The sequence below is a fragment of the Pogoniulus pusillus genome, chromosome 17, assembly GCF_015220805.1.
Source record: "Pogoniulus pusillus isolate bPogPus1 chromosome 17, bPogPus1.pri, whole genome shotgun sequence".
Lineage (NCBI taxonomy): Eukaryota > Metazoa > Chordata > Aves > Piciformes > Lybiidae > Pogoniulus > Pogoniulus pusillus.
The window spans coordinates 14375413-14401278 of record NC_087280.1 but is presented as its reverse complement, the minus strand read 5'-3'; the positions used below and the strand labels follow the sequence as shown (position 1 = coordinate 14401278).

Here is a 25866-nt window from a genome sequence, read left to right as displayed (position 1 = left end):
GCAGCACAGTTCCTGTGGCATGGGCAGAGGGAGAGTGCCAGCCCCAGGAGGGAGCCAGTGGCTAAAGCAAAAGTGTTTATTTGAATTATTGCTCATTTTGCTCTGCAAAAAAACAACCAACACACAGCAGGGCTCTGCGGGGGCAGGGGCGTGTGCTCGGGAGGAACACCAGGGAGCCACGTGGCACTGCTGGCATCAGAGCCTCTGTCTTGTCCCGTGGTGTTACAGCCCCCCCTGGTGCCACAGCTCTCATAACAGCAGTGAGGCCTCCTCATCTCGGCCTTGCCCAGCTGTTTGGTGCTGGGACTGAGGTAGTGTGTGTGTGGGGGGGCTGCCCCACTGGAGGAAGGGCTCTGGGCTGGCCAGCACTGCAGCCAGCTCCATCCTGCCCCAAGGATGCCTAGGGTTCCATAGGTGAGGGCAAGGAGGGCAGACACCTTCCTTGCTTGGTGGCAGAGGTAGGAGGTGACACCACCCCACTCCTCAGAGCTAGCCTGGAGCTTTTGGGGATGAGGCAGATGATGCCCAGCCCTGTGCCCACACAGGGTTGGGGGGGAGCCTGCTGCAGCCTCCCAGACATTGGTGCAATCTTTCTGGAGTGAGTGCTGCCCAGCACCCTGTCCCAGAGCTAGAAGGGTGCAGAGCCAGGACAGTAGTCCCAGCCTTCCAGTGCTGCCCCAGCTTCTGTCTTCCCCCACTACCAGAAGAAGGGAAGGCAGAGATGCCACCCCCAGAGGGCTGCTTGAGTCAAAGCCTTGTTCTGAGCCCCTAAGCAGCTGGCAGGGATGAAGAAGGGGTAGAAGGGAGCATGGAGAGCACCTGCAGTTCAGTAGTAGGGTCCTGTCAGTGTCCAGTTGCCCCAAGGATAGTGGGACGCCCCACTCTGGTCCTCAGCCCCTCCCCGAGCAGCCCCCAGCCGCCACGCAGAGAGCAGAGACGTTGCACAGGTTTACAAAGCACACTGGTTGAAGGAAACTGAACCTGGTGAAGAGACCAACCCAAGCACGCTGACAAAAATAAATTACTCTAAAATACCATCATTTGCTGCAGGGGGCTGGAGCCTCCCCACGCCGCTGCGCTCGCCCCGCGCCCAGAGCTGCCGCCCCGCGCCCAGAGCTGCCGCTGAGCTTCGCTCTCTTTCTGTAAGAAAATATTCTGTGTGTGCCCCCTGGCCTGGTGCTGCAGCTCTGCCCACGCCAGCCCGCAGCCAGTGCCAGGGTGAGCAGAGCAGCTCTGGCCCTGGGAAGAGCAGGAGCCTCGAACCCACCTCCTGCAGCAGGCGGAGGGGCACCCAGGAGGTAGAATCATTAGAGACGTTCATCAGCTGCTGGAGTGTGCCCACCCACGCCCACAGCTTCAGGGGGTGGCAGAGGCAGGGCCTAGGCTTGCCACCGTGCTGTGGTGCAGGATTGGGGTGAAGGGATGCCAGCACTGGGCACAAGGTGTGCAGGCAGCTGGGCACAGCTTAGCATGACCTCTCTGGGGTGCTGGGGAAGGAGGGATGGGTCCATCCATGGTGGGAGCTGCACTGAGCTCTGGCAAGGGTCTGGCAGCAGCTGGAGGCAAGTCTCCAGCGTGCCGGTCCTGTGTGCCTACTGCCACCGACAGCCTCCACCCCAGCATTTGGACATCCCAGTCCTCTCCTACACCAAACCCAGCCAGACCCCCCCCACCGTCGGGGGTAGGGGTGCAGGGCCAAGTGGGTGGCTGCCGGAAGCAGCTCCCCTGGCCACACGGAGTCAGCGCTGGCCCTGGCAGTCCCCTTGCCCTGCAGCTACAACATGTTGTAGTAGGCCATCTCCTTCATGGCCTGCTCCTCCGGCACACTGCCCACCCCACTGTAGCCATAAGAGTTCTCCTCAAAGTCGTCCATCTCCTGCTGCCCGTCCAGCTCGGTGTGGTCAGTCCCAGCCAGCTCCATCATGGCATCTAGAATTCAAGCACAGGGACACTACATGACAGCCTGGGGCCAACAGCAACCTCCCCTGGCAATTTAAGAACCATAGAACAGCATAGGTTGGAAGGGACCTCATGGGTACCTCCCGCTAGACCAGCTTGCTCAAAGCCTCATCTAACTTGGCCTTAAGCTCCTCTAAGGAGGGGGAATCCACAACCTCTGGACAACTTCTTTCAGTGTCTCATCACACTTGTTCTCAAGAAGTTCTTAAGATCCTACTGTCCCTCGGCTTCAAACCATTCCCCCATGTCCTGTCTTTAGATATCCTTATGAAAAGTTCCTCTCCAGCCTTCCTGCAGGATCCTCTCAGGTATGGGAAGGCAGCTGTAAGGTCCCCCTGGGGTCTTCTCTAGGCTGAACAGCTTCAGTTGCTGCATCCTATCCTCAAATCAGAGTGGCCCTCTGGACTCCAACAGTTCTGTGTCCTTATGCCAGGGACTCCAGAACAGGATGCAGTATCCAAGGTGAGTTTAGAGCCCAAAGACTCCAAACTAGAGTCACCACAGCATGGCCCAGCAAACAGCCAAGAGCCAGGGGCTTCTGGGAGAGGGCACAGCGGGGAAGGCCAGAGAGGCCTTGGCTCACCTTGGCTGTCCAGGCTGATGTCCATCACCCCGTGCTTGACCTTCATGTGTCGGCTGAGGTTGCCCTTCAGGTTGAACTTGCTGGAGCAGTAGGGACACTTGAAGGGCTTGCTGCCAGCGTGCAGGTGCATGTGGCCCAGGAGGTTGTACATGCGGTTGAAGGACTTCCCACAGACCTGCGGCAACCAACCCGAGGTCAGCGAGGGCTCTGCCATCACTGCCCCCAGCCCTGGCAAAGCTGGTGCTGCCACAGCAGTGAGGGCTTTGCACAGCACGTGGGAAGTGTTTGGAAGGAAGAAACCTTTTGGATGAAGTCCAGCCACTAATTCTGCACTGTCAGGTCACCACTAAACGTCTCCCACCGCACCTCCAGGGCTTTGAGACCCCTTCAGGGATGGGGACTCCAGCACATCCACAACCTCTTGTCCTTCCCCATTGGCGGTGCCCATGCCCTGCCCACCGCGGCTGCGCAGCTCCGAGCAGTGCACCCAGCCCAGCTGTGTGCCCAAATGAACAGAGGGAGGCACCACCAAGCCGCTTTCTTGCCACCCAGGACTAAGCCCAGCCTGCCCGGGTTTCACAGCGCACCAGACCAGAGCTAAGCCCTCTGTGATCTAATAACCCTCTCAAGGTCTGCTAGACCCTCCCCAAAATTTGCTGACCCCTCCTGAGATCTTCTAACCCTCCCACTCCTCAAGATTTGCTAACACCCTCCCTCCCCCACCCTCGGGATTTGATGACCTCCTCCCAAGATCTAACCCTTCCCACCAAGATCTAACCCCCCCCACCCCCAGGATTTGATATCCTCCTCCCATGATCTGCTAACCCTCCCCAAGATATTCTTCCCTGAGATCTGATAACCTCCTCCCAAGATCTGCTAAAGCCTCCCAGACCCCCAGCAGTACCTTGCACTTGAAGGGCTTCACTGGTGAGTGGACAATCATGTGTGTCTTGAGGGTCTGCTTCTGCACAAAGGTCTTGAAGCAGATGTGGCACTGGTAGGGCCGGACGCTGGTGTGGATCAGCATGTGGCGCTTCATGTTGGCCTGCAGCGTGAACTCCCGCCCACACACCTCGCACTTGAACTCCTTCACGCCCTGCAAAGGGTTTGGAGACACATGGGCATGGGGCAGAGGCACGGGCACAGGGCAGAGCCAAGGCCCCTGCTGCTGGGGTGGGCTTGGAGGTCTCCAAACGGATCCTCTGTAAGCTGGAGGCACACATGCAGTGCCAGGCATGGTGTGAAGCAGGGACCTTCCCTGGAGATACTCGGTGGAATCATGGAATGCTAGGGATTGTAAGTGACCTCTGGAGATCATCAAGTCCAACCTCCATGCCAAGGCAGGGTCACCTAGAGAAGGTCACACAGGAATGCATCCAGATGGGTCTTGAAAGTCTCCAGAGAAGGAGACTCCACAACTACCTCCTGGATGGATGCCTCCTTCTCTGGAGAGATTCTAAACCCACCTGGACATTGTGATCCTGAGCAGCCTGCTGTGGGTGACCCTGCTGGAGCAGAGGGACTGGACTGAGTGATCTCCAGAGGCCCCTTACAACTCAGTGTCACCTGCACTCTCCAAGAGGCATGGGACAGGCTCCTCATGTCAAGATATACTCTGGGGACTGTCAGTGGGCTGGGCCACATGAACCTCATCAGCATCTCCTGCTGCTCTCTCCCTGCAAGCATGGAGTCCTGGGACCATCCTTGCACTATCCCAGGGGACAGTGCCTGGCCCTGTAGTAAGCAGGATCCTGCTTTGCCCCCAGATACCATCACCTCAGCTTCCCTGGAGATACATCTGCAGCATCTGGAGAACCCAGCACTAGGGTGTGAGGCTACACGGATGCCGACAGCCCAGCTCAGGCCAACTGCTCTCCCCTGCAAGAACCCAGGGAAAAGGGCAAACCCCTCACTCACAGCCTAGCATGGCCAGAGCCCTCCAGGCCACCCTGAACCCCACTCCCAGAGGACTGAGTCACTCTGGAAATGAAGTGGCTGGGCAGCCCAGGGAGCCCTGTCCACAGTCCCAGCTAATGCAAACCACAAGCACCTCCACCCAGCCACACCATCTATCTCCCAGGCCTCTGGGGCACTGGGACACCCTGATGAAAAGTCCTTCTCCAGCCTGCACCCAGAGCTGGCACATCTCTTCAACTGTATCCTGGGCTGCATCAAAAGAAGTGTGGCCAGCAGGTCAAGGCAGGTGATTCTCCCCCTCTACTACACTCTGGTGAGACCCCACCTGAAGTACTGTGTCCAGTTCTGGAACTCCTATTACAAGGAAGACCTGGACACTCTGGAACATGTGCAGAGAAGGGCTGTGAGTATGATCAGAGGGCTGGAGCTCCCCTCCTATAAAGACAGACTGAGAGTTGGGACTGTTCAGTCTGGAGAAGGCTCCAAGGAGACCTTATTGTGGCCTTCCAGTATCTGAAAGTGGCTACTGAAAAGCTGGTGAGGGACTTTTTAGGGCGTAGGGTAGCGATAGGACCAGAGGGAATGGAGCAAAACTGTGAGTAGATTCAGATTGGGTGTTAGGAAGAAATTCTTTGCCATGAGGGCAATGACACACTGGAAGAGGTTGCCCAGGGAGGTGTTGGAAGCCCTCATCCCTGGGGGTGTTTAAGGCCAGGCTGGATGGGGCTCTGAGCAACCTGCTCTGATGCAAGGTGTCCCTGCCCATCGCAGTGGGCTGGAACTAGACGACCCTTGAGGTCCCTTCCGGCCCTGACAGTTCTATCATCCTCTAGAAAGGGCAAGGGCAGCACCCTGGGGTGCCCTACCTTGTGCGTGAGGGAGTGCTGCTTGAGGTGGTGGATCTGGCTGAACTCCATGCCGCACTCGGTGCAGACGAAGGGCCGGACGTTCTGGTGCTTCAGCATGTGGTTCTGGAGCTGGCTGCGGTAGTGGAAGGACTTGCTGCACTCCAGGCACTGGTAGAGCGTGGGGCCCTGGTGGGTGGCCAGGTGCCTCTTCAGCTGGGTGAGGGTGGAGAAGTCCAGCCCGCACTCCACGCAGACGTGGCAGCGGCCGCTCTCGTGCTTCACCTCGTGGGCCTTCAGCTCGCTGGGGTAGGCGAAGCCGCGGCCGCAGAAGCGGCAGCTGTAGGGCTTGATGTCGCTGTGCAGCAGCATGTGCCGCTTCAGGTGGCTGGTCTGGGTGAAGGCCTTGCTGCACACCTCGCACTTGTGGGGCCGCGTGCCCTGGTGGGTCAGCAGGTGGGTCTGCAGGTGGCTGGGCTGCTTGAAGAGCTTGTTGCAGTGCGGGCAGGAGTGGGGCTTGATGCCGTTGTGGCCCAGGATGTGGGTGACCAGGTTGTACTTGGAGGTGTAGGACTTCTCGCACATGCGGCACTGCCAGCGCTTCTGCCGGTCGCCCGCCTCCACCAGGTAGGAGTCGTCGATCTGCACGTTGATGTCCAGCCGGTCCAGCTGCGCCTTCTTGTTGCGCTCGCTGCTGCCGCCGCCCGCCTCCACCTCCAGCTCGCCCGCCTCCTGCCAGCCGAAGCCCTGCTCGCTCTTCACCGCCTCGGGAGACGCCGGCACGGGGGGCTCCTCCTCGCTGGGGGACGGGGCGGCCGCCTCCAAGGCGCAGTCGGTGCGCGGCGTTCCTGACGCGCCGTCGTTCGCCGCCGCCGCCGCGCCGGCCGGGTCAGCGCCGCCGAGGTGGCCCTCGGTGCCCGGCGGCTCGGGGCGCGCATGGCGGCGCAGGTGCCGCAGGCGCCGGGGCTTCCTGCTGAAGGCGCCCAGGTCGATCATCTTCACCGAGCTGCTCTGCACCTCCTGCTCCTGGCCGGGCTCCTGCTGACGGCGGGAGCGGCCGCGCTGCCCCTCGCCCTCCTCGCCCGCGGGGACGGGCACCTCGTACGGCGTCTCGGCCTCTGCCTTCTCACGCTTGACCTTGGGCACCAGCCTCACGGGTGGCCGCTTCCTCCTCCGGGCGTGCTTCTCCAGGGAGGACTCTGCCTCCAAGGCGTCCTCCTCCTGCTCGCCCTCCGGCTGGCCCTCGCCCTCTGCCTCCCCAGGCTCTGCCGCAGCGTCGGTGTCGGGCAGCTCTGCTGCCAGCCCTGGGAAGAAGCCAGCAGGGCTGACGGTGGCCCCGAGCAGCTCATTGTCAGACACCAAGCCCAGCACCGCGGCCTGTGCCAGGGACAGCACCACCACCGCGTCTGTCTGGGTGCCGCACTCGGTGAAGCGATCCATCTCTCGCCGCCTGCCGGGCATGGCTAGGGAGGGAGAGACACGGCCGTCAGCGCCCCGCTGCCCCTGCCAACGCACAGCTGCTGGAGATGCCCGCTCCAGCCATCACCCCTTTCCCCATCACTGTCCCCAGCAAGCCCCAGACCAACACAAGAGTTGCCAGTGTGATTCCCTGGCACCACATGCCCCAGGACATGGCTTGGTATGGTGCCAGGGGTCTCAGCTGCAGGGGGCTGGGGAACCAGGCTGCAGAGGGCATGCCCAGCTCTGTGCCTGCTGCCAGCCTGCACAGGCAGGCTACCAAACCCTGAGGTCTGGCTCCTGGTTGCCTCAGAGCCTCCTGGTGGTTTTGGAGTCAGGCATGGTTTGGGGAGAAGTCAAGAAAGCCAAAAGTGCTACTCTGCTCTGCAGTCTTTGAGGGGTGAGAAGCAGCAGTGACAGACACTGAGAGCTTGAGGAGCCAAAGCCCAAGTCCTCCTCACTTGTGACAGGCAGAAGCTGGCCCAGCTGCCAGGCTCACCAGCCCAGGTGAAGCTCAGGGCAGCAGCTCAGCACCAGTGCCTTCATCTCACTTACCTGTGGTAGGCTCAGCATTGCCATGGTGCAGGAGGCAGCTTGGGTCTGGCCATGCTGGCAGCTGCCAGGCCACTGATGATGGGTCTGCAGCAGTGCCAAGCCTGGAACACCCTGAGGACACCCACTCTGCTCCTGAGCTTAGGACAAATCAGGAGCTCTGCTTGCTCTGGTGGTCTCCAGGGACCCACCAGCCTGGAAAGCAGAGCATGGGGAAGTTCCCACCACAACAGTGTGACCAGCATGGGGTGGCTGCAGGAAAAGGACCAGCAGCAGCTCCCTCAGAAAGGTTCAGGGACAGCTGGCCAGCAACCCGAGGAACTGCTGCCACCAATCACCAGGAATCTGGGATGGCAAAGCCTGGGGGAGCTGCTGTGCCAAGGAGAGTGGGACAGGAGCCACTACGCCTTGGAGATGATGTTTTGCCTCCATCCCAGATCGCTCGTGTTGGTGACCACTGGCTCCTCAGGGTCTTAGGCTGGGAAGCAGGGAGGGGAGACCATCAGACACAGCAAAACCAGGGGAAAGGAGAGGCTGGAGGCATGTCAGGGCATGGGCAGGCCTGGAGAGAGGTGCATGGGTGCCACCACTCTCCCTGAGCTGGAAGAGGCTCAAGGGGTTTGTGCTGTGAGCATGAACTCAGCACCTTGAGAACTTGCCCATGGTCAGCTTGCTTGTGCCCCCTGCACTGACAGCCCTGAGCCCGCTCCAGGGAGGATGGGGCAGGGTTCTAGCAGGGGCACAGAGAATGGAGCAGCAATGCCTGACCCCCCCAGGCTGAGCCAGCTCAGGACACCCACGGATAAGGCATGGCACAGGGTGGCCAGCAAGGATGGATAGGGAGGTGTTTGGAAATCTGCCACCAGATGAGAGCAAGGAGGCTGCTGCTTCCTCCTGCAGTGAAGAATGTTCTCCTAAACAGAATTATTCCTGCAGCTACAACAAAGAGAAATCCTGTGGGGGAGGTAAAGGAGGAATCAATTCCAAACCGGATTACAGTGCAGTCCCTGGAGCCCCTGTGGACTAAAGCTGCACTCAGAGCAGGGACACTGCAAGTGGTCAGCTCACGGCACTGTGGCTCTCACCAGCACTGCTCCATGCCACGTTCCACACACCCCAGTGGGGGCAGGGAGGTGATGGGCACAGGCAAGAGAGCCAGGAAATGACACCAGTGTCAGGGGGTCAGCTGCCCTGGGTCTTGACTCCTTCCTCAGCACCCCTCCCATCCATACAGCATGGGCTCCTCAGCCTGCACTGTGCTGAACCCAGCCACAGAATCAGGCACCCCCAACCCAGCGTGCAACACACCTGAAGAGAGGACTCTCCACAGTGGCCACTGTGTGGCCAACACTGCCAAGGAAATGATGGAGGTGGTGGGAAACAGGTCCTGGCACTTGCTTGGACACTGCTGCCATGAGCTCAGACCACCTCTGCCCTGGCCCTTTGCCAGTGGCTGCAGCACCTTCCAGCCATGGCTACCAGAACCCTCTAAACCCATCGCTTTCCAGGCACAGCTCCCAGCTCTCTCTGGGCAGGAGGGAGGGTCCATCTGAGCATCCCACACAGGCATCCCTTTCCCATGGCAGCCAGGAGGGCTACGAGAGTCAAGAACCAAAAAGCAGAGTCTGGAGGGGTCTTGGTGGGGGCTGCTGGCCAGAAATGGAAGACAGGGGAGACAAGGAAGGCAGCTTCAGCCTCTTGCACCTCAGACAAACCCTGCGGAACAGGCAGTGCGGAGATGAGGAGGATAAGGCTGGGGGAAGAATGAGGAAGATGACGGTGGGGGAGGGGAAAGGAGGAAGAGGATGGGGGAGGAGGGAGAGGAAGAGGGGGGAGGGGGAGGAGGATGGGGAAAGGATGACAGGGGGAGTGTGGAGGCAGCGAAACAAAGCGAGGGGAGGGCAGTGGGAGGAGGAGGAGGGTATGAGGAAGGATGGAGAGGAAGATGAGGAAGACGAAGCAGCTGGGGAGGCGGCTGCCAGCATGCGCAGCTCAGCTCCGGAACTCCCCTTCCCCAGACCCCCCTGCTCCTGGGCAGCTGAGGGACAAGGGAAGCTTCTACTCCTCGGGGATTCCTACCACGGTGCACCCCACCCCGAGCTGGCCTCACAGAGAGGCACTGTCAGGGCAAACACTGTACCCCCCACAGACCACCCTGCCAGGACCGAAGACACTCCCAGTTCCCAGCTCTAACATCCCCAGCTGCAGCATGCCCAGCCATGTGCCCAGCCTGCCTGGTAGACCCTGCCCCAAGCCAGGTCCCCAGTGGGCACCAATCCAGCACTTGGGTGACTGGCAACAGGCTCCAGGGTGGCCAGGGACAAGTGGTGGTTTGCTGCCAATATGGCTCTTGCTGGAACTGGGGAGAATCAGAAGCCTGCTTGCCTGGGTTAGCCCAGGCCAGGCAGACAGAGATCTTCAGCTCTGGAAAGCTTCTGGCTTGAGCCCAGATGCTCCTGGGTTTGGAGACAATGTCCATTGCCACCCAACCTGGAGGTCTCCTCCAGAGTACCTAAAATCTCACTTTTCCCCAGGATTTCTCCATAGGACACCCCATAACTCCTGGCTGGGGCCTGGAGGGCATCACCAGATCCTGCTCCCCATGGCTGGTGCCAGGGAGCACAACGAATCAGTTTGGGTTGGAAGGGACCTTGAAGATCATCTCATTCCAACCCCCTGCCATGGGCAGGGACACCTTCCACTAGACTGCCTCATCCAGCTTGGCCTGGAACACCTCCAGGGAGGAGGCATCTCCAGAAACCTGTGCCAGTGCCTCCTCACCCTCACCATAAAGAATTGCTTCTCAACCTCCAGTCTAAACCTCTGCTCTTCCAGCCCAAATCCACTGCCTCTTGTCCCGACACTATAAGCCCTTGTTAAAAGTCCCCTCCTGACACACGATCTGGACAGCCCCAACGCTGGCTGGCAGCCTCTGAGACATAACATGGGACCCAACTGTCCCCTCTGTATCCTTGGCACTGCAGAGGGGCTGGCTGGCCCCCTTGGCACAGCTCTGGGTACCAGCAGCACGAGATGAGGAAGCTGAAGGAGCAACACCTCACACACGCTCCCCAGAGTAGCACTGACACATCTGAACAACAACCACCCTGACCCAGCAGCTTCTGACACAGTAAGTGGCAGATTCCTCCTCTGGACACCCAGGAGAAGGTCGAGCTCTGTACCCAAGACACTGGGTACAAAGGTACCGGCCTCATGTTACCCCTGCTGTGGCACTGGAGCTTGGGTGCCCGGGGAGCATGGCTGCAGCTGCACAAACAGCAGCAGGAGCACAGGGCAGACGCTTTTGTTTCACTTCTCGCTCTCACTTCCCCATTCAGCCTCCCTGGGGTGGCTGGAAACTCCATTTCCCAATGCTGGTGAGGTCTGGTCACGTCCTTCAGCTCCCCCAGGAAACCCCCTGGCACTGCTCAGGGTGACTAAGCTTCATCTCTCCGAGGAGCTGCTTCCAGCCTCCCTCAAGAAGCTCCTCAGGCAGGTTCAGGTTCAGCACAGGCCTGCCACAGCCATTCCCACAGGAATCAATTTCCCCTGGGTGGAACAAGATGATGCAGAGCCAGGGTAGGGGCACCCAGCAGATGGCCAGAGGCTTGTGCAGCACTTGCACCCAAACCCCAGCCAAGATCTCAGCTTCAAGCCACGGAGAGGAGACCCCTGAGCAGGAGCCCTCTGCAGCCCCAGAACTGCAGCAGTCAGGAGCAAAGGGAACCTGCCCTAGCATCAGCCACCTCAGAGCATGAGAAGGGGCAGAGGAAGGAAAATCAGCACAGATTCATTGTCCCTCCTGATGATGACACAGAATCATAGAATTGCTTGGGTTGGAAAAGGAAATGCTTGGGTTGATGCTCTAAGAGCACCGAGTCCAACCACTGACCTAAGACCACCATGGCCACAGGTTGCTTGAGCACTTCCAGGGACAGTGACTCTACCACTTCCCTGGGCAGTCTGTTCCAATGCCTGACCACTCTCACAGGAAAGAAATTGTTCCTAATGTCCAACCTAAGCCTCCCTTGGCACAATTTCAGGCCATTTCCTCTCATTCATTCACCTAATGCTAGGGAGAAGAGACCAACGCCCACCTGGCTCCAAGCTCCTTTCAGGGAGCTGTAGAGAGCAATGAAGTCTCCCCTCAGTGTCCTCTTCAGGGTGAACAACCTCAGTTCCCTCAGCCACTCTTAAGAGCTGTTCTCCAGACCCTCCACCAGCTTTGTTGTTCTGACATCTCCAGCTGAGCTGGCACAGAGTGGTGTGGCCAAAGGACCTGCGCAGGGATTGTCTCCCTATACCGGGCATGGGCGAGGCCACACCTCAAAGCTGGGTTTAGTTTTGGGCCCCTCACTCCGAGAAGGACACTGAGGGGCTGGAGCATGCTCAGGTTGAGCCTCAGCAGAAATTTGGGCTGGAGTTGATGGGGTGAGGCTGGGCACGTGGGGTGGCAAGAACGAAAACCTTTCAGAGCTTTATCAGGGAACAGCAGATGAGAGCTGGGGGCTGCTGGGGAGAGCACCTTTGATTTTGTTTTTCTTCCTTCCTTAAAAGCAGCTTTCATTTAAATTTAATAAAAGGCAAAAATCAGGCTTTCATCTTTGTTGTGGGTTTCAGGTAAAGCAGCTCCAAGCACAACAATTCCAGACACAAAAATGTGTTCTGGGCTTTTCCCCCCATCCCCCACCCTGCCCCTCTTGCTCACAAACCTGACCCAGAGCATCTGTCCCACACCAGGACTGGGGATGGCTGAGCCCATCTGAGAGGTTGAGTCCTTCAGGGGACAGGATGAGTGGGGTTCTGTCAAGGTAACCACAGCTGGTCCCTCTGGCACTGCAGGGATCAGACAGCAGGGATGGCCAAGGCCCAGAGATGCAGGATACAGAGGCACGCACCTGACCTTGGCTCTGTGCTGACAGCCTGTGCCACGAGGGTACCAGCACAGAGCAGCTGCCAGCCACCACTGCCCTGGCCCGTAGCAGGACCAAACCCACCATTTCGCACCTCAGAGCTGGCACCCAAGATGGTCAAACCGGGCTCTAAACGATGACCCAAAGTGCTGAGGAGCAGGGAGGAGGATGCGCGGTGCTGGGGCGGTGCCACCAAAGGAGTGCCAAGGACTCAAACCCATCAAAGTGCCCTCAGTCGGCGTCTCCACAGCCCACCCACCCTGCTCTGCAAGGAAAACTTCTGGGAATAGCTTCTGGAGGAAAAGAGGGAAACCTGCTGAACGTGAGCTGGTGCAAAGCTGAACCACTGCCTTCAGCCTTGGCCTCAGAGTGCCACACAGCACCGTGAGTGCCACCTGGAGCGGTGCTGGGCACAGCAATCGCCTCGCTCTGGGGGCTTTGGTTTAAAGAAAGTGGAAAAGGCCCCAGGCTACAATATGCAGCACGATGGTGAGACTGGGAGGAAAAGCAACGATTTCAGGTCCATCTGACAGCCAATGCCTCAGGAAGGGAATCACACCTGCTCTGCCAGCGCAGCTCAACCCTTCCCCTTGCTCTGCCTGTGTTCCTTTCACGGTTTCCACCCCAAACATTACAATCATTATAGTAAGTATTTACATTTGCAGCCACCAAGTTATTGACAAACTCTGGAAGGGGACAGGGAATGTTTCCCAAACAACTGGAGATTCCCAGTTGTGCAGAATAAACACACAAAGCCACCCAGTCCCAACCATGTGGGAGCAGCTGGCACCAGTGGGACCTTCCTAGACCCAGCTGAAGGCAAAGCTGCTGAGTACAAAACTGTCTGTGGGCTTTGCAATGTCCTTGCAGTGCCATGAAAGGGAAGATTTGGCTCTGCAGACCTGAAATTAGTGCTAGGTCATCATCCAACCCAAGCCACCCAGAGAGGTGGGAGATGCTCCACCCCTGGAACCAGGTCAGGCTGTTTGGGGCTCTGAGTAGCCTGCTCTAGTTGCTTCTAGACATCCTCTGATGGCAGAGGGTTGGACTAGATGGGCTTCAAAGGTCCATTCCCACCCAAACCAGTCTGATTCTACTGGGGACCCCTCACTCTATGGGATGGAGATCAGCCACCATTTTGGTTCATAAGCAGAAAGGCAGAAGCCACTGTCCTGCTGCTGGCAAGGTGAAGGATCCTCAGCTGCCCCAGCCCACTGAGCACCAGCCTGGGCCAGGCAGCATCTCAGGTAGTACTAGCTGAGCTCTGGCACTGCCATCACTTGCTGGCACACTGTGCATGGCATCTCAGTGCCTGTTGTCCCCTGCCAGCAGGTCAGCAGCTCCAGCAGCACACACACACTGGTTTTATCTTTGTAGCTACACTGTGAAGTGGCATCAAATGCCAATGCCAAGCCTAGGCAGTGCTCTCCCTCCTAGGCTGGACCCTTTCTGTCCTCCCACCAACTCTCCAGAAGCTCCACGTGTGAGAGGAAACCTCTCTGTGGTGGGCCAGGACTGTTCTAGCCATGGAGATGTGGGCAAGAGGGGTCAGGCTGGGAGCAGCTGTACTGGGCACCGTGAAGGGACAGAGCCACTGCCTCAAACACTGGCACAGCTTCCCAGCAGACAGGCACCCACACCGGGCTGGGCTCCTGCCTCCTCTTCTGCTGAGGATCCGCTCTCCTCCTCCATCCCTCCATCCTCCATCGCTCCCCGCCCCCAGCAGCCTCCATCCCTCCGTCGCTCCCTCATTCTTCCCGTTTCCCTGGCAACGCCCATCTCTCGCTGGAGATCTGTCCCCTCTCTCTCTCTTATCTTTCTCCTTTCCCTTTCATCTATCTCCTCATCTGTCTCTCCATTCCCAACCTCTGTCCTTTGCTTCCTTCCTTTCTCTCACCCTTTTCATCTCCTCCAGTGTCTCCTCCATCTCGGGTGACAATTATTCGGATCCCACTCTAGGAAAAACAATCGACTTGCTTAACCAGGGTGCCACCAGCTCTGCTCCTACAGCCCACCTAGGCAGCTTAGGACCCCTGCCCATGCCCTAGCCCCACCTGCACCTCTGCCAGCAGATAATGATTTTCCCCTGCTTTGGCAGAACCTCCCAACCTTCCTCCAAAGCCCTTCAGATGAAAGGGAAAGGCAGAATTCTCCTCTTACACCACAAGACGTTCAGGATGGGGCACAAGCAGCTCTCCATCCTGAGCTGTTCGGCTCAGCCAGGCATGGCAGGGTCCCTCTTTGCCGTACTTCACACACTTTTCACCCAGAAATGCTGCTTTAGCAGGTGTGGAGCAGCTCCACACACAGATTCATGCTCCTAATCTTGCTGACCACAGCAGGACCTGGGTGCAGGTGAACCATTACGTATTGGTCCTGAGCTCTGGTCCTCAGGCCCTCACCAGCACAGCCAACATCAAACCTGAAGGCTCCAATCCTGGACCTGTTCCTGTGCCCTAGACCAGCCCTCCATCTCTGCTTTATCTCAGAGCAACCAGGGCAGATGATGAACAAGCAGATGGTGCTTTCTGAGCATCAGGGTCTTAACTGCATCAGCTTGGCTGTGGAGGTGACAGCAGGATGACAGCTACCTGGGGAGGACATGTTCCTCTGGGGATAGTAGGAAGGATCATGGGGGGTGTGGGGCTGGTACAGGATCACTTCTAAGGGCCCCACTTCATGGGATGCAGCAAGGAGCCTGTGGGAGCAGATTCTTTCCATGGATGTGCTCCCCAGACCAGGAAGGTCTCCTCAGAAAAGCACTGGCAGCAATGGGGGGAGCCAAAGCAACTGCTGGAGTCAGTGCTCCCATCCTGCCAAGGGGTGAGGAAACTTTCAGCCCCTGAGCAGCTCCAAAGTTAGCTGATGATCAGTGCCTGGAACAGCCCCCCAGGCTGGGATCACTTGGGAAGGGGGAATCTTGTCCTCCCCACGCTGCCCTCCTTGGGGAGCTGCTGTTGCTTTGCAGCTCAACATATCTTCAGCAGACCAAACCAACCAAGCCCTAAGCCTGCTTTATCAGCCCTTCTGGAAGCAAGATGCAGCTGTCAGGAGACATCTGACGGCATCAAACTGCATCTGGGGAGCAGCAGCTGAGGGAACAGCTTCATCTTCATTTCCCTTAGACCCAACTGGAATCACTGTGGCCTTATGCATGGCTGTGAGACCCTTCCTGTTCTTCAGCCACAGAAGGGCTCAAGCCCATGGAACTCAGCAGCCTGCATCTATCAGACCTGAGCCCAGCAACTCTCCACAGCCAACAGCCACCCCACACCTGAGCATCCAGCTCCACTGCCCTGCACATCCCACATTTTCCTGTGTGCAAGCTCACTATTCTCCCCTCAAAATGACACCAGCATGGCCTCTTGCCCCCATCCACCTGCCTCCTCCTCAGCACACGCCACAGGGCAGTGCTCTCGAGACCTTCCATGGGCCACAGCCACCTCATGACTTCCAACACTGCAAGAGTCGTCACTGGTGTCTGCAGCTGTGAGGTGAGGGGCTGCTCCTGCCTGCGCCCCCTGCCACAGCACTGGCACCCAAACAGCTCAACCAGCACCACCCACAGGCCTCCCCATGACTCATGGGGCATTGCTCAGCAGTTTGGGGCACCAAAGGGAGCTGGAGCACCTCTGCAAGGAGAACAGACTGAGGAAGTTAGGTTTTATTTTAGCCTGGAGAAGAGAAGACTGCAGGGAGACCTAACAGTTACCTTCCAGTACCTGAAGGGAGCCTACAGAAAGACTGGAAAGGGACTTTTCATAAGGGTGTCTGGCATAAGGGGTGATGGTTTGAAGCTGAGGGAGAATAGGTTTAGAATGGATCATAGGAAGAAGTTCTTCAGCATAAGGATGGTGAGACTCTGGAACAGGTTGCCCAGAGAGGTTTGTGGATGCCTCCTCTCTGGAGGTGTTCCAGACCAGGCTGGACAGGGCCTTGAGCAACCTGGTTTACTGGAAGGTGCCTCTGCCCACGGCAGGTGATTGGAACTAGATGATTCTTTTAAAGTCCTTTCTAACCCAAACCATTCCATGATTCTCTGGAGTCTGTGGTGTGATGAGGAGCAGGGAGAAGCCACAGCCTGGCCAGCTCTGCTGCTGTCCCAGCCCCGCTTCAAAGGCTCCATGCAGAAACCTCTCTCTCTCTCTTTCTCTCCCCTGGAAAAGAGATTTGGCTTTAAAGCGAAATAAACAGGGAAAGAAAGACTTTCAAGTTCCTCCTCACTGCAACGACTTCTCTTCCTCACACTCCCTTTCCTCTCCGAAAATAGAAGAGCTATTCAAAAAGAGATGCGAGGAGGGGAAAAAAATAAAGGAACTGAATAGAGGAAAGGGAAAAAAAAAATGGAGCCCCAAGGGGGTGGGGAAAAACAGAATGAAAAGACAGCAAAAGTAAAGAAAAGGGATGAAAAATAAAGGAGGGGGAAGAGAGAGACAGACAGAGGAGCTTTGAAAAGAAAGAATGCTCCCAGCCTGAATACAGTGTGCATGAAAAAAAGAGCCTTGAAAAGAAACAGCCAGATGAAATGACCTCTCATTCAGAGCCCGTGCCAATCACCACCACAATGTAAATCCTTTCTTCTTTTCTGCATTCTCTCGCTTTCCAGCGGGGGCAGAGGCAGGAGGAAGAAAAGGGGAGTTAATTCTCAGCACAGCACAAAATAAATCTGCTCTCCACAAACTCCCTGAAAGAGACGCTGGGGACTTCCAGCAGCAGCTCTCCCAGCAATGGCACAGGCAGAGATGTGGAGCCACAACCGAAATGGGGGGCTCTGGGAGGGGTGGAGCCCACCGGCAGGTCCCCTGGAGGAAAGTCACCACCTTTATGCACAGGAAAAGCTATGGAGAACTACCCGAAGAGATCTGGAGGAGCAAGTTGGGCTGTGAAAAGCACCCCAGGTTGGGCCCACACCCCAGAGCCTGTGAAGAATGAGGAGGGATGGGTATGATGGAGACAGATAGGGCCAGGCTGGGGATGCAACGGCTGAGGGGTGGGCTGCTGCCTGGTGCAGCTCTTCTCACCCTGCAAATCCCAAACCCTCTGCAGATGAGAGCATGAGACTTAGAGCTCTGCCAGGAGAGGTCCAACTGGTCTGAAAACCCCAGCACCACCCTGCCAACCAAACCACTGGCTCAGCCTGGATCCTTACCACCAGCCTGTCCTGCCAACTCCACTATCATCCCATTCTGCTCAGCATCTCCAGCAGAGGTGGTGGGAGGTCAGCAGACCCTCCTGTGTGAGGATGAACCAAGCAGTGCAGTAGGGCCAGAGCCATTGTGCTGTGGGACAAAGGCAGAGTCAAACTGCCCTGAAGACAATGCTGAAGATGGAGCCCACCAGGACAGTTGGGTCCCTTGGTGACAAAGTGAGCAAGAGGTAACAGGCACCCCAGGTTCACTGGGATGCCAGCTGGCCCTGGCATTGTCTATGAGCAAAGCTGAGCTGGGAGGTGAGCCTGGAGCAGGCAAGGGGTGATGTCCCTGTCTGGCAGCCTGGACAGTGTCCCCTCAGTTAATCATCAACAGCAGGACCTCAGAGCAGAGCTACAAAAGTGGCTGGAGGTCAGAGGAGCTGACAGGGGTAGGAGTTCAGGTGCCCTGGGGTGCCCAGCCCAGAGGGCTGTAAAATGGGGACAACACACCCAAATGTTGTAAATGTGCAAAGTGCCACCCCAAAGGGACCAGGAGAGAGAGTGCTGCTGCAGGAAGGGATTAGAGCTGCCCTTGTCCTCAGGAACAATGTTGGAGCTCTGGATGGAAGAAACCTTCAAGCTCATGAAGCCCAATCCCTAGCCCAGCACTGCCAGGTCACCACCAAACCATGTCCCTCAGCACCATGTCTCCATGGCTTTAATGCCTGTGCTGGGATGTAGATTCCACCACTGCTCCACACAGCCTGGCCCAGGCCTAGCCAGCCCTTTCCATGGAGAAACTGTTCCTCATGACCAACCTAAATCTCCCCTGGCACAACTTGAGGCCATTTCCTCTTGTCCTGTCACTTGTTCCTTGGGAAACGAGACCAACCCCCACCTGGAGCTGCAGAGAGCCAGAAAGTCTCCTCTCAGCTTCCTTTTCCCCAGGCTGAACAATCCCAGGTCCCTCAGCTGCTCCTCATGAGACTTCCAGACCCTTCACCAGCTTCATTGCTCTTCTCCGAGCCTTCAATAGGTCCTCAGTGCCCTTCTTGGAGTGAGTGGCCCAAAACTGAGCCCAGGATTCAAGGTGCACAACTGCTGCCAACTACACCAGCTCCCTCGAGCCAGCAGCTCAGGGACATCCCTGAGCCAAGCACCAACACAGGCTTGCTCTTGGCAAAGGGAAAAACTCCAGGTGAGCCTTTAGAAGGTGAAGCACAGCCAGAACAGCACAGAGGAACATAAGACCTCCCATTCTGACATCCCAGCAGCTCACCTCCAGCCGACCACCTCTCCCCTAGGGAGCTCAGGGGGAAGGGCAGAAACGCTGAAGGACACACAGCTTGTGCTGGGTTTGGCCACCACGACACAGCCAGGACCAGTTTCTGTCACCCACATGTGGAAGGGGGCAGAGGTGAGGCCTTCCTGCAGCGGATGGGCACCCATCAAACCCAGAGCTGGGGGTCTGCAGCTCCCTTGACCCTTGCAAAGACCTGGAGCACCCAGAGCAGGCACACGAAGTGGTGAGCAGGGGCTGAAGGGCGAGAGAGAAAAATCCATGGAGACTAAGTGCAGAGTGCAAATCCATCTCTGGATGCAAGCCACAGGGCAAGGCAAGGAGGACAGGTCACTGAGGAACTACAAGACAGCTCAAATCCCCTCCCCCAAGACTGCAGCTGGCACGGAGCTGGGAGATTACATTGGCTTCTCGCTTCCAGAGGGACACTGAGGTGGCTCAGAAGTGTCCAGAGAAGGGCAACAAAGCTGGTGAGGGGTCTGGAGAACAGGTCTGGTGAGGAGCAGTTGAGGGACCTGGAGCTGTTCAGCCTGGAGAAAAGGAGGCCGAGGGGAGACTTTCTGGCTCTCCACAAGTTCCTGAAAGGAAGCTGGAGCCATGAGGGGGTTTGTTTCTTCTCCCAAGGAAGAAGAGCACCAGGGAAGGCCTAGGTTGGACATGAGGAACAATTCCTTCCCCAAAATGGTTGTCAGGACCTGCCCCAGGCAGTGATGGAGTCCCCATCCCTGGAGGGGTTTCAAAGCCATGGAGATGTGGAACTGAGGGCTATGGCTTGGTGGTGACCTGGCAGTGCTGGGCTAAGGATTGGCCCCATGAGCTTAAAGGTCTCTTCCAACCTAAATCATCCCATGATGCCACCATTCTCTGATGGGATTCAGCAGCTCCCAGCAGGGGCTCCCCCGGGACAGCAGCTGCGTCAGAAGGTGTGAGAGCAGAGTGAGGGAAGCAAACAGCAGCTGGGGACACAGAGAGAATCCAAGGGAATAAGGCAGGGAGAGGCTGAAGTGCTGCTGGCCCAGGGTGCCAGCAGCAGGCTGGGAGGGGAGAAGTGGCCCAGCCTCACGAGCCAGGACACGAGGCAGGAGAAACAGGAAAGATAAATTTAGAGGCAGCTCCCAAGTGCTCTTCCTCCTGCAGCTCTGCCCGTCCTTCCTCCCCCCTGCTCTCCCTCGCTGGCTCCAGCCCGGGAGGCTTCTGCCTCCCATGGGCAAACCCTGGCTCTGCCCCAGCCTGCTGGTACCATCGGCTGCTCCCAAGCATCCTCAGGGCACAAGCCTTGCCCTGCCCTGATGCTGGTGGCAGGAGCTGGCAGCACCTGGTAGGGAAGGGTGTTCAAGGCTTCAGGAGGGACAGGGGCAGCTAACTCCAGCGATTTAGAATCACAGAATCAACCAGGTTGGAAGAGACCTCCAAGATCATCCAGTCCAACCTAGCACCCAGCCCTATCCAATCAACTAGACCATGGCACTAAGTGCCCCATCCAGTCTTTTCTTGAAGACCTCCAGGGACGGTGCCTCCACCACCTCCCTGGGCAGCCCATTCCAATGCCAATCACTCTCTCTGTGAAGAACTTCTTCCTAATATCCAGCCTATACCTACCCTGGCACAGCTTGAGACTGTGTCCCCTTGTTCTATTGCTGGTTGCCTGGGAGAAGAGGCCACCCCCCACCTGGCTACAATGCCCCTTCAGGTAGTTGCAGACAGCAATAAGATCACCCCTGAGCCTCCTCTTCTCCAGGCTAAACAGGCCCAGCTCCCTCAGCCTCTCCTCATAGGGTTTGTGCTCCGGGCCAAATTTAATTTCTGCACCAACCATTTGTGGCCTCAGCTGCAGCCCCACCAAATTCCCCTTTTCAGCTGCAGCCACTCCCACACTGCCCAGCAAAGGGTGCCCAGCACCAGGGCAGAAATGGCTCTGCACACACAAGAGGTGGAAGTAAAACAATGAACACGGCCCCAAGCTGCTTCCCAGGTCAAACACATCCTTCCCCAAACCAACTGCCGAGATAAAGCCCTGGAAAGGCTCACTGGCATTTCCTTCTCAGCCCAAACCCTTTTGTGCCTGTCACTCCTGTGCTGGAGATGCTCAGGATTGGCCTGTGAGGGGCATGGGTGCTGTGTGCCAGGGCACAAGGGCTGCAGAACAAAGGGGAACACAAAAGGAAGGAGTTTTGATTTGGGCTAAATTCACTCAGTGCACTGCTCTGTGTCACAATGTCCACACACACTTGTGCTAGAAGCTGCTCTTCCCCATCTGGTTCTCAAGCTTCTCACCCCAGGATGGACCCACTGGGCACTAAAGTGGCACCAGCACCACCCAGACCCCACACAAGAGGGCCTATTGAGTAGTGCTATTTTCAAGCCATTCTGGGCCCACTCCCGGTTCTTTCCAGACCCCCTGCTCCAAGGGTGGGTTTTGGTGTTGCTCCTACCCTCCCCTTGGGCATCTCAGAGCCCTCCCTACCTTCTGTGCCCATCCAGCCTTGGTGTCCCCAAGCTGCTAGGGTCACCCCCAGGTGTACACAGCATCCAGAGCTGCACAGAGCAGAGCTGCTCCAGACTGCTCCCACCTCTTTCATCCCCAGAGCTGCAGGGATTCCTGAGACTCAAGGTGCTCCACCAACCTCCACCTACTCACACCTCTGTCCTCACCAGTGCTCTCCATGCTGTGTGTGGCACTCAGGTGTGCATCACTGTGACCCTGCATTGCCACCAGCTCTGGCGTGAGTTTGCCAGGCCTGTCCCACCTCCATGCCACCCTCTGCCCATAGACGGTGGCATCTCCAGGGGCATCAGCCCTCCTACTTCACTTGTGGAGCAGCATTCATCACATCTCTCAGCACTTCCAGATGTAGCTGCAACCCAAAGTCAAGCTGCCAGAGTAAGGCTCAGGCCCAGTTCATGGTTGATTCAGTTAATTTTTGGTCTTCTATGGCGAAGAACAACAAAGTCTCCTCTTTTTGGGGTTACTACTGAGACACCCCCAGAACACACTGCAGTGCCCCACCCCACGATGCCCTCTCCCTTCTCTAAGCCACTCCTGCAAAGCAAAAACCACTTCTGGGGTTAAAACAGTGTCACCAGATCCCCCCTCCTCACCCTGTCCTGTGGTGTGCTGCTAAACTGTGCCAGCCTGGATGCTGCTGCTCCTCACCGCCCTGCCAGTGGCCAGCCACTGCTCTGGGACCTCCCCAACCCCTGGCATCTCGAGTACTGCCCAAATCCTCCTCCATCCACTGCCACACCAGTAAACCCCACAGCTCTTGTGTGGAGGAAGATTGTACTCCATGTCAGCCAGATCCTGTCTGCTCAGGACCCCTCAGTGACTTGGGAGTGGGGCTGAACATGCACCACCTCCTCCCAGCCAGGCACCCACAAGACCCCTGGAATCCTAATCCCCTGTGCTCCTCCCCATGAGCCTAGTGTGACACTGCCAGCATCCCAGCCCAGAGCATTCTCCATTCTGAGTCAAATCCTTTGGGTTGGTTTGAAGCAATCTGTAGAACCCTAGTGTCCCTCAAGTCTCTCAGGCAGAGCACAGGGCTGCAAAAGGTTCCTCCTTCCAACCCACCCCCTGCCCCTGCCCAGCCCTGGTGCCCCCCATGACCCACTTCTCTCCTTTTCATCTCTTGCCAATTTTCACATCAACTTTCCACACGTTCTTCCCTTGTTCTGCACAAAGGAACCACCTAGACACTGCCTGTGTCCCCCAGGGTACTCTATGAGATCAGAGGTGGCCTGAGGAGGAGGAAGGAAGGAAGGAAGGGTGGGAGACAAGGCTTCTCTTCCCATTAGGAATATTCCCAGTGATCCAGCAGTCCTGGCAGCTAAAAAATAAGGGGCCTCCTGCCCCTGTCACCTCTTTCCTAAACTCTGTGATATTTGGGGACAGCAATGCAAAGAGGCAAGAAGAGGGCAGAAGGGCACCGTGGCAGCCACGTACTCTACACAGACTCTGTGGCAGGCCATTTGGCCTGTTGTTTGCAGGTGTTTTTGTTAGAAACCCTTTGCTGTCACTCCATGATGGTCAGACAGCTGGGAGCAAAGACCATGGAAATTCAAACCCAGGATTCCCCCCAAATGATGGGAAGTTTAGGAAAGAAGCTGCATCTTGTGCTGGCTCTCTCAGCAGGAGAGGTCCCAGCTCCTCCACCAGGACCAGGTGAAGGACAGCAGCAGCCTCTTCGGTTTATAACCACAGACCCCTCACAGATCACTCCAGGAACCTCCTCAACCTTCACCCCACCACCCCATGCTGGGCAGAAGCCGAGTTTTTAGGGGAAGCTGCGCCTGACTGCAGCAGGCTGAGCTGGGTCCCTCTCCCCACACAAACACCACCACGACAAGGACAGAGACAAGGCAGGAACTGGCTGACATGGAAGAGAGCAGAGCACGGAGCTGGAGAAGGAAGATGCGAGACAGCAGGACAAAGGGAAAACGCTTGTCACAGGATTGGAGTCCTCTGTCCCCAAGGTCAAGCCCTGCAGGAAGAGCTCAGGGACCTCAGCAGGGACCATGATTAATGCCAAGGGCACAAAGGATGGAACCACAGTGCTCCTGGCACATCTTACCCATCCAGCAATATTCTGCCAGTCAAGCATGCACCAACTCTACAGCAAACACCTTGCACAGGGGTCTGGCACACCTCACAGAAACCCTGCATCCTAGCATGGTGGGGTGGGAGGGACCTCTGGACACCATCCAGGCCAACCACCCTCATAAAGCAGGGGTACCCATGGCAGCTTGCCCAGGATCGCAATAACCATGTGAATTTGGAAGCTCTCCAGAGAAGGAGACTCCACAACCTCTCTGGGCAGCCTGCTCCAGGGCTCCAGCACCCTCACGCCAGAGGAGTATCTCCTCCTGTTCAGGTGGAACACGTTCATGTTCTGGTGCACCCACAGCCGGGCAGGCTCTGCGTGCAGAGGGCAGCAGCCGTGGTCTGGAGACTACGAGGTGAGGAGAACACAAGTGGTGGTGGGCAGCAGAGGGCAGGAGGAGCAACAGTGCTAAGACCAGGAGAAACCCTCCACTGCCAGCACTGGTGCGGCTCTGGCCTGGCAGAACCATGGACACAGCTCCCTTGGTTGATGTTCCAGAGCCCATGCTGAGCTGGAGGCACAAAGAATACACACAAATCGAGTGCAAGGAGCACAGGCACTGCTCCCACTCACAGGAGTTCTGCTGCAGGGTCTTTGCAGCACAAAGTCACCATCTTGCTGGCTCTTCAACGTCTCCAGCTGTAGAAGAGCACCACCTTTGCCCCCCACCCTCTCTACCTGGGGTTTCCTCAACTAATTTAACCCCTTCCTTCACCTGTGGCCCAACAGAACTCAAACACCCTCTCCAAGATTAACCCAAACCAAACCCTTCCAACACTAGAAGGGGCAGGAGGAGATGCCAACGACCACTGCAGAAGATGTTCCTGGTGCCCCCATCTCTGACCATCCCAAGCCAAGACTGGGAATGTTTTTTGAGGCACAACAGAGGTGCAGGGGCTGGGATCTAACTGACTGTTTTATAGGGATATAAAGGCATGGCTGTCAGGGGAGGACACTCGTGGAGCCTGCCTGGCCTGAGAGGCCACTGTCTCCTTGCTGAGGAGGATCTGGTGGGAAAAGATGGCACCCCAGGGGCAGGGGGAAGAGCGACTGCTCACAGCGATACCAAAACGCTGTTTGCTGCCACAGCCCCGGGCAGGGGTTGTTTCCCCTTCAGGGCTCAAAAGGGACATGGGGATATGTCCCTGTGGCAAGTGCCGGGCAAGCCATGGTGCCCCCAAAACAGTGCCCAGCTTGCAGAGTCCCACAGATGGAACTGGAACCCCTGAATGCAGACTTGCATGCGGCAAGGGCACGCTGAGGCTCGCCTGGGGGGTGGCATGGAGCGGGTGGCTTGGAGGGGACCCAGCGAGGGTCCTGGGAGCTGGTGGAGCTCATGACAACGCCAGAGCTGAACGTGGCAAGGGTCAGACTCTGGGATGCCACCCCCCACTCCTACCGCCTCCCCTCCTCTGCCCACACACGCCGCTTACAAAGCAGCTCCTAATGACTAATTAATGAATGATAACCCGTGTAAGGCGCATCCTGTTGATGAAGAGGCGCGACCAAAGGGCGGCACGGAAGGGGTGTCCTGGGCTGTCACTGCCGGGGGAGCAGGGGACAAAGCAGCCCCCAGACCTCTCTGCAGAACCATCTTGGGAGGGTCCCACACCGGGTAATGCATCAGTGCCCCTGCTCCACGCGGGACAGGGCACCCCAGAGCCCGGGGGTGGCACCCCTCCATTTCAAACGCACTGCCCCCCCACTCGCTCCCCATTCCGTGGCACTTTGTCACTGCCGACTCGGGGGCGAAACACTCGGGACAGTCCTCACCGCCTGCGAGCTGCCCTCAAACTTCCCGAGCCAGACGCAGCCCCCACCCGCATTTCAAAGCGCCTCTGCCCCCAGCCCCCGCTCCCACCCGGGGAGCCAGACCAGGGCTCTTACCACCCGACCCCACCCCCTCCCCACGCCGGGTTAGGGCACCCCGGGGTGCTGCTCGGTGACCTCCCAAACACTCAACTCACCCCCTCCGGACGCCCCCCACGCCAAGCCCCATCCTGGGGGTGCCGCTTTCCGCTCTCAACAGGTAACGACCCCCCCCCCACGCCCTCCCCGCAACTTTATCGGCCCGCGGCCGCCGGGAAACTTTCCGAGAGGCGACGGCAAAACTTAGCAGCGGGGAGGGGGGAGCGGGGCACGGCCCCACGTGCTGAGCAGCCCCCCCGCGCTCCGTGCGTGTGCCCCTCCGCTCCCCCGCCCCCGCCATCGCCCGGTCCTTCCCGCCGCCATCGCTCCCGTCTCGGCGGCGGTGGAAGCGAAAGGAGCGGCGGCGACAGCCCCGGTAACCCTCGGGGTGGCTTGGGGTTGGGTGGTGGGAAGTGGTCCGGTGGAGAGAGATGAGTGGGACAGGACTCACCGTGCGCTTCCTCCCCGGTGGTGACTCCGGTAGCGGCGGAGGCTCCGGTAACGGCGGCTGCGGGCCCGGCGCTGGGTGCGCAGGAAGGAAGAAGGAGGGAAGGAGGCAGGGCTGACGTGAAGGGATGCAAAGCAGCTCCTCCTTAACTCGCCGCCCTTTTATCTCTCCCCCACGCACCCACCCACCCAATTTTCCCCCGGTCCATCCCCCTCCACCCAACCGCCTCAATTTCCCCTCCTTTAACCGGG

The 25866-nt window shown here is 57.9% G+C and overlaps 1 protein-coding gene across 1 annotated transcript; it reads right to left on the bottom strand.

Moving 5' to 3' along the window:
* Positions 1-62: 62 nt before the first annotated feature.
* On the bottom strand, positions 63-25761 carry ZNF710 (zinc finger protein 710). Its single transcript, XM_064157821.1, has 5 exons — positions 25619-25761; positions 5326-6767; positions 3447-3638; positions 2543-2717; positions 63-1929 (listed from the first exon to the last, which is right to left on the bottom strand). Exons 2-5 carry the CDS (start codon positions 6763-6765, stop codon positions 1775-1777), a joined length of 1962 nt encoding a protein of 653 aa, XP_064013891.1. The 5' UTR covers positions 6766-6767; positions 25619-25761; the 3' UTR covers positions 63-1774.
* Positions 25762-25866: the final 105 nt, after the last annotated feature.

Bases quoted from the DNA above. Each gene is read 5' to 3' on its own strand.
- ZNF710 (XM_064157821.1), bottom strand. From the start codon at position 6,765: ATGCCCGGCAGGCGGCGAGAGATGGATCGCTTCACCGAGTGCGGCACC. The intron at 3,639-5,325 runs GTAGGGCACCCC...AACCCTTTGCAG, and splicing joins AGCACTCCCTCACGCACAAG to GGCGTGAAGGAGTTCAAGTG. The intron at 1,930-2,542 runs GTGAGCCAAGGC...CTTGAATTCTAG, and splicing joins CATCAGCCTGGACAGCCAAG to ATGCCATGATGGAGCTGGCT.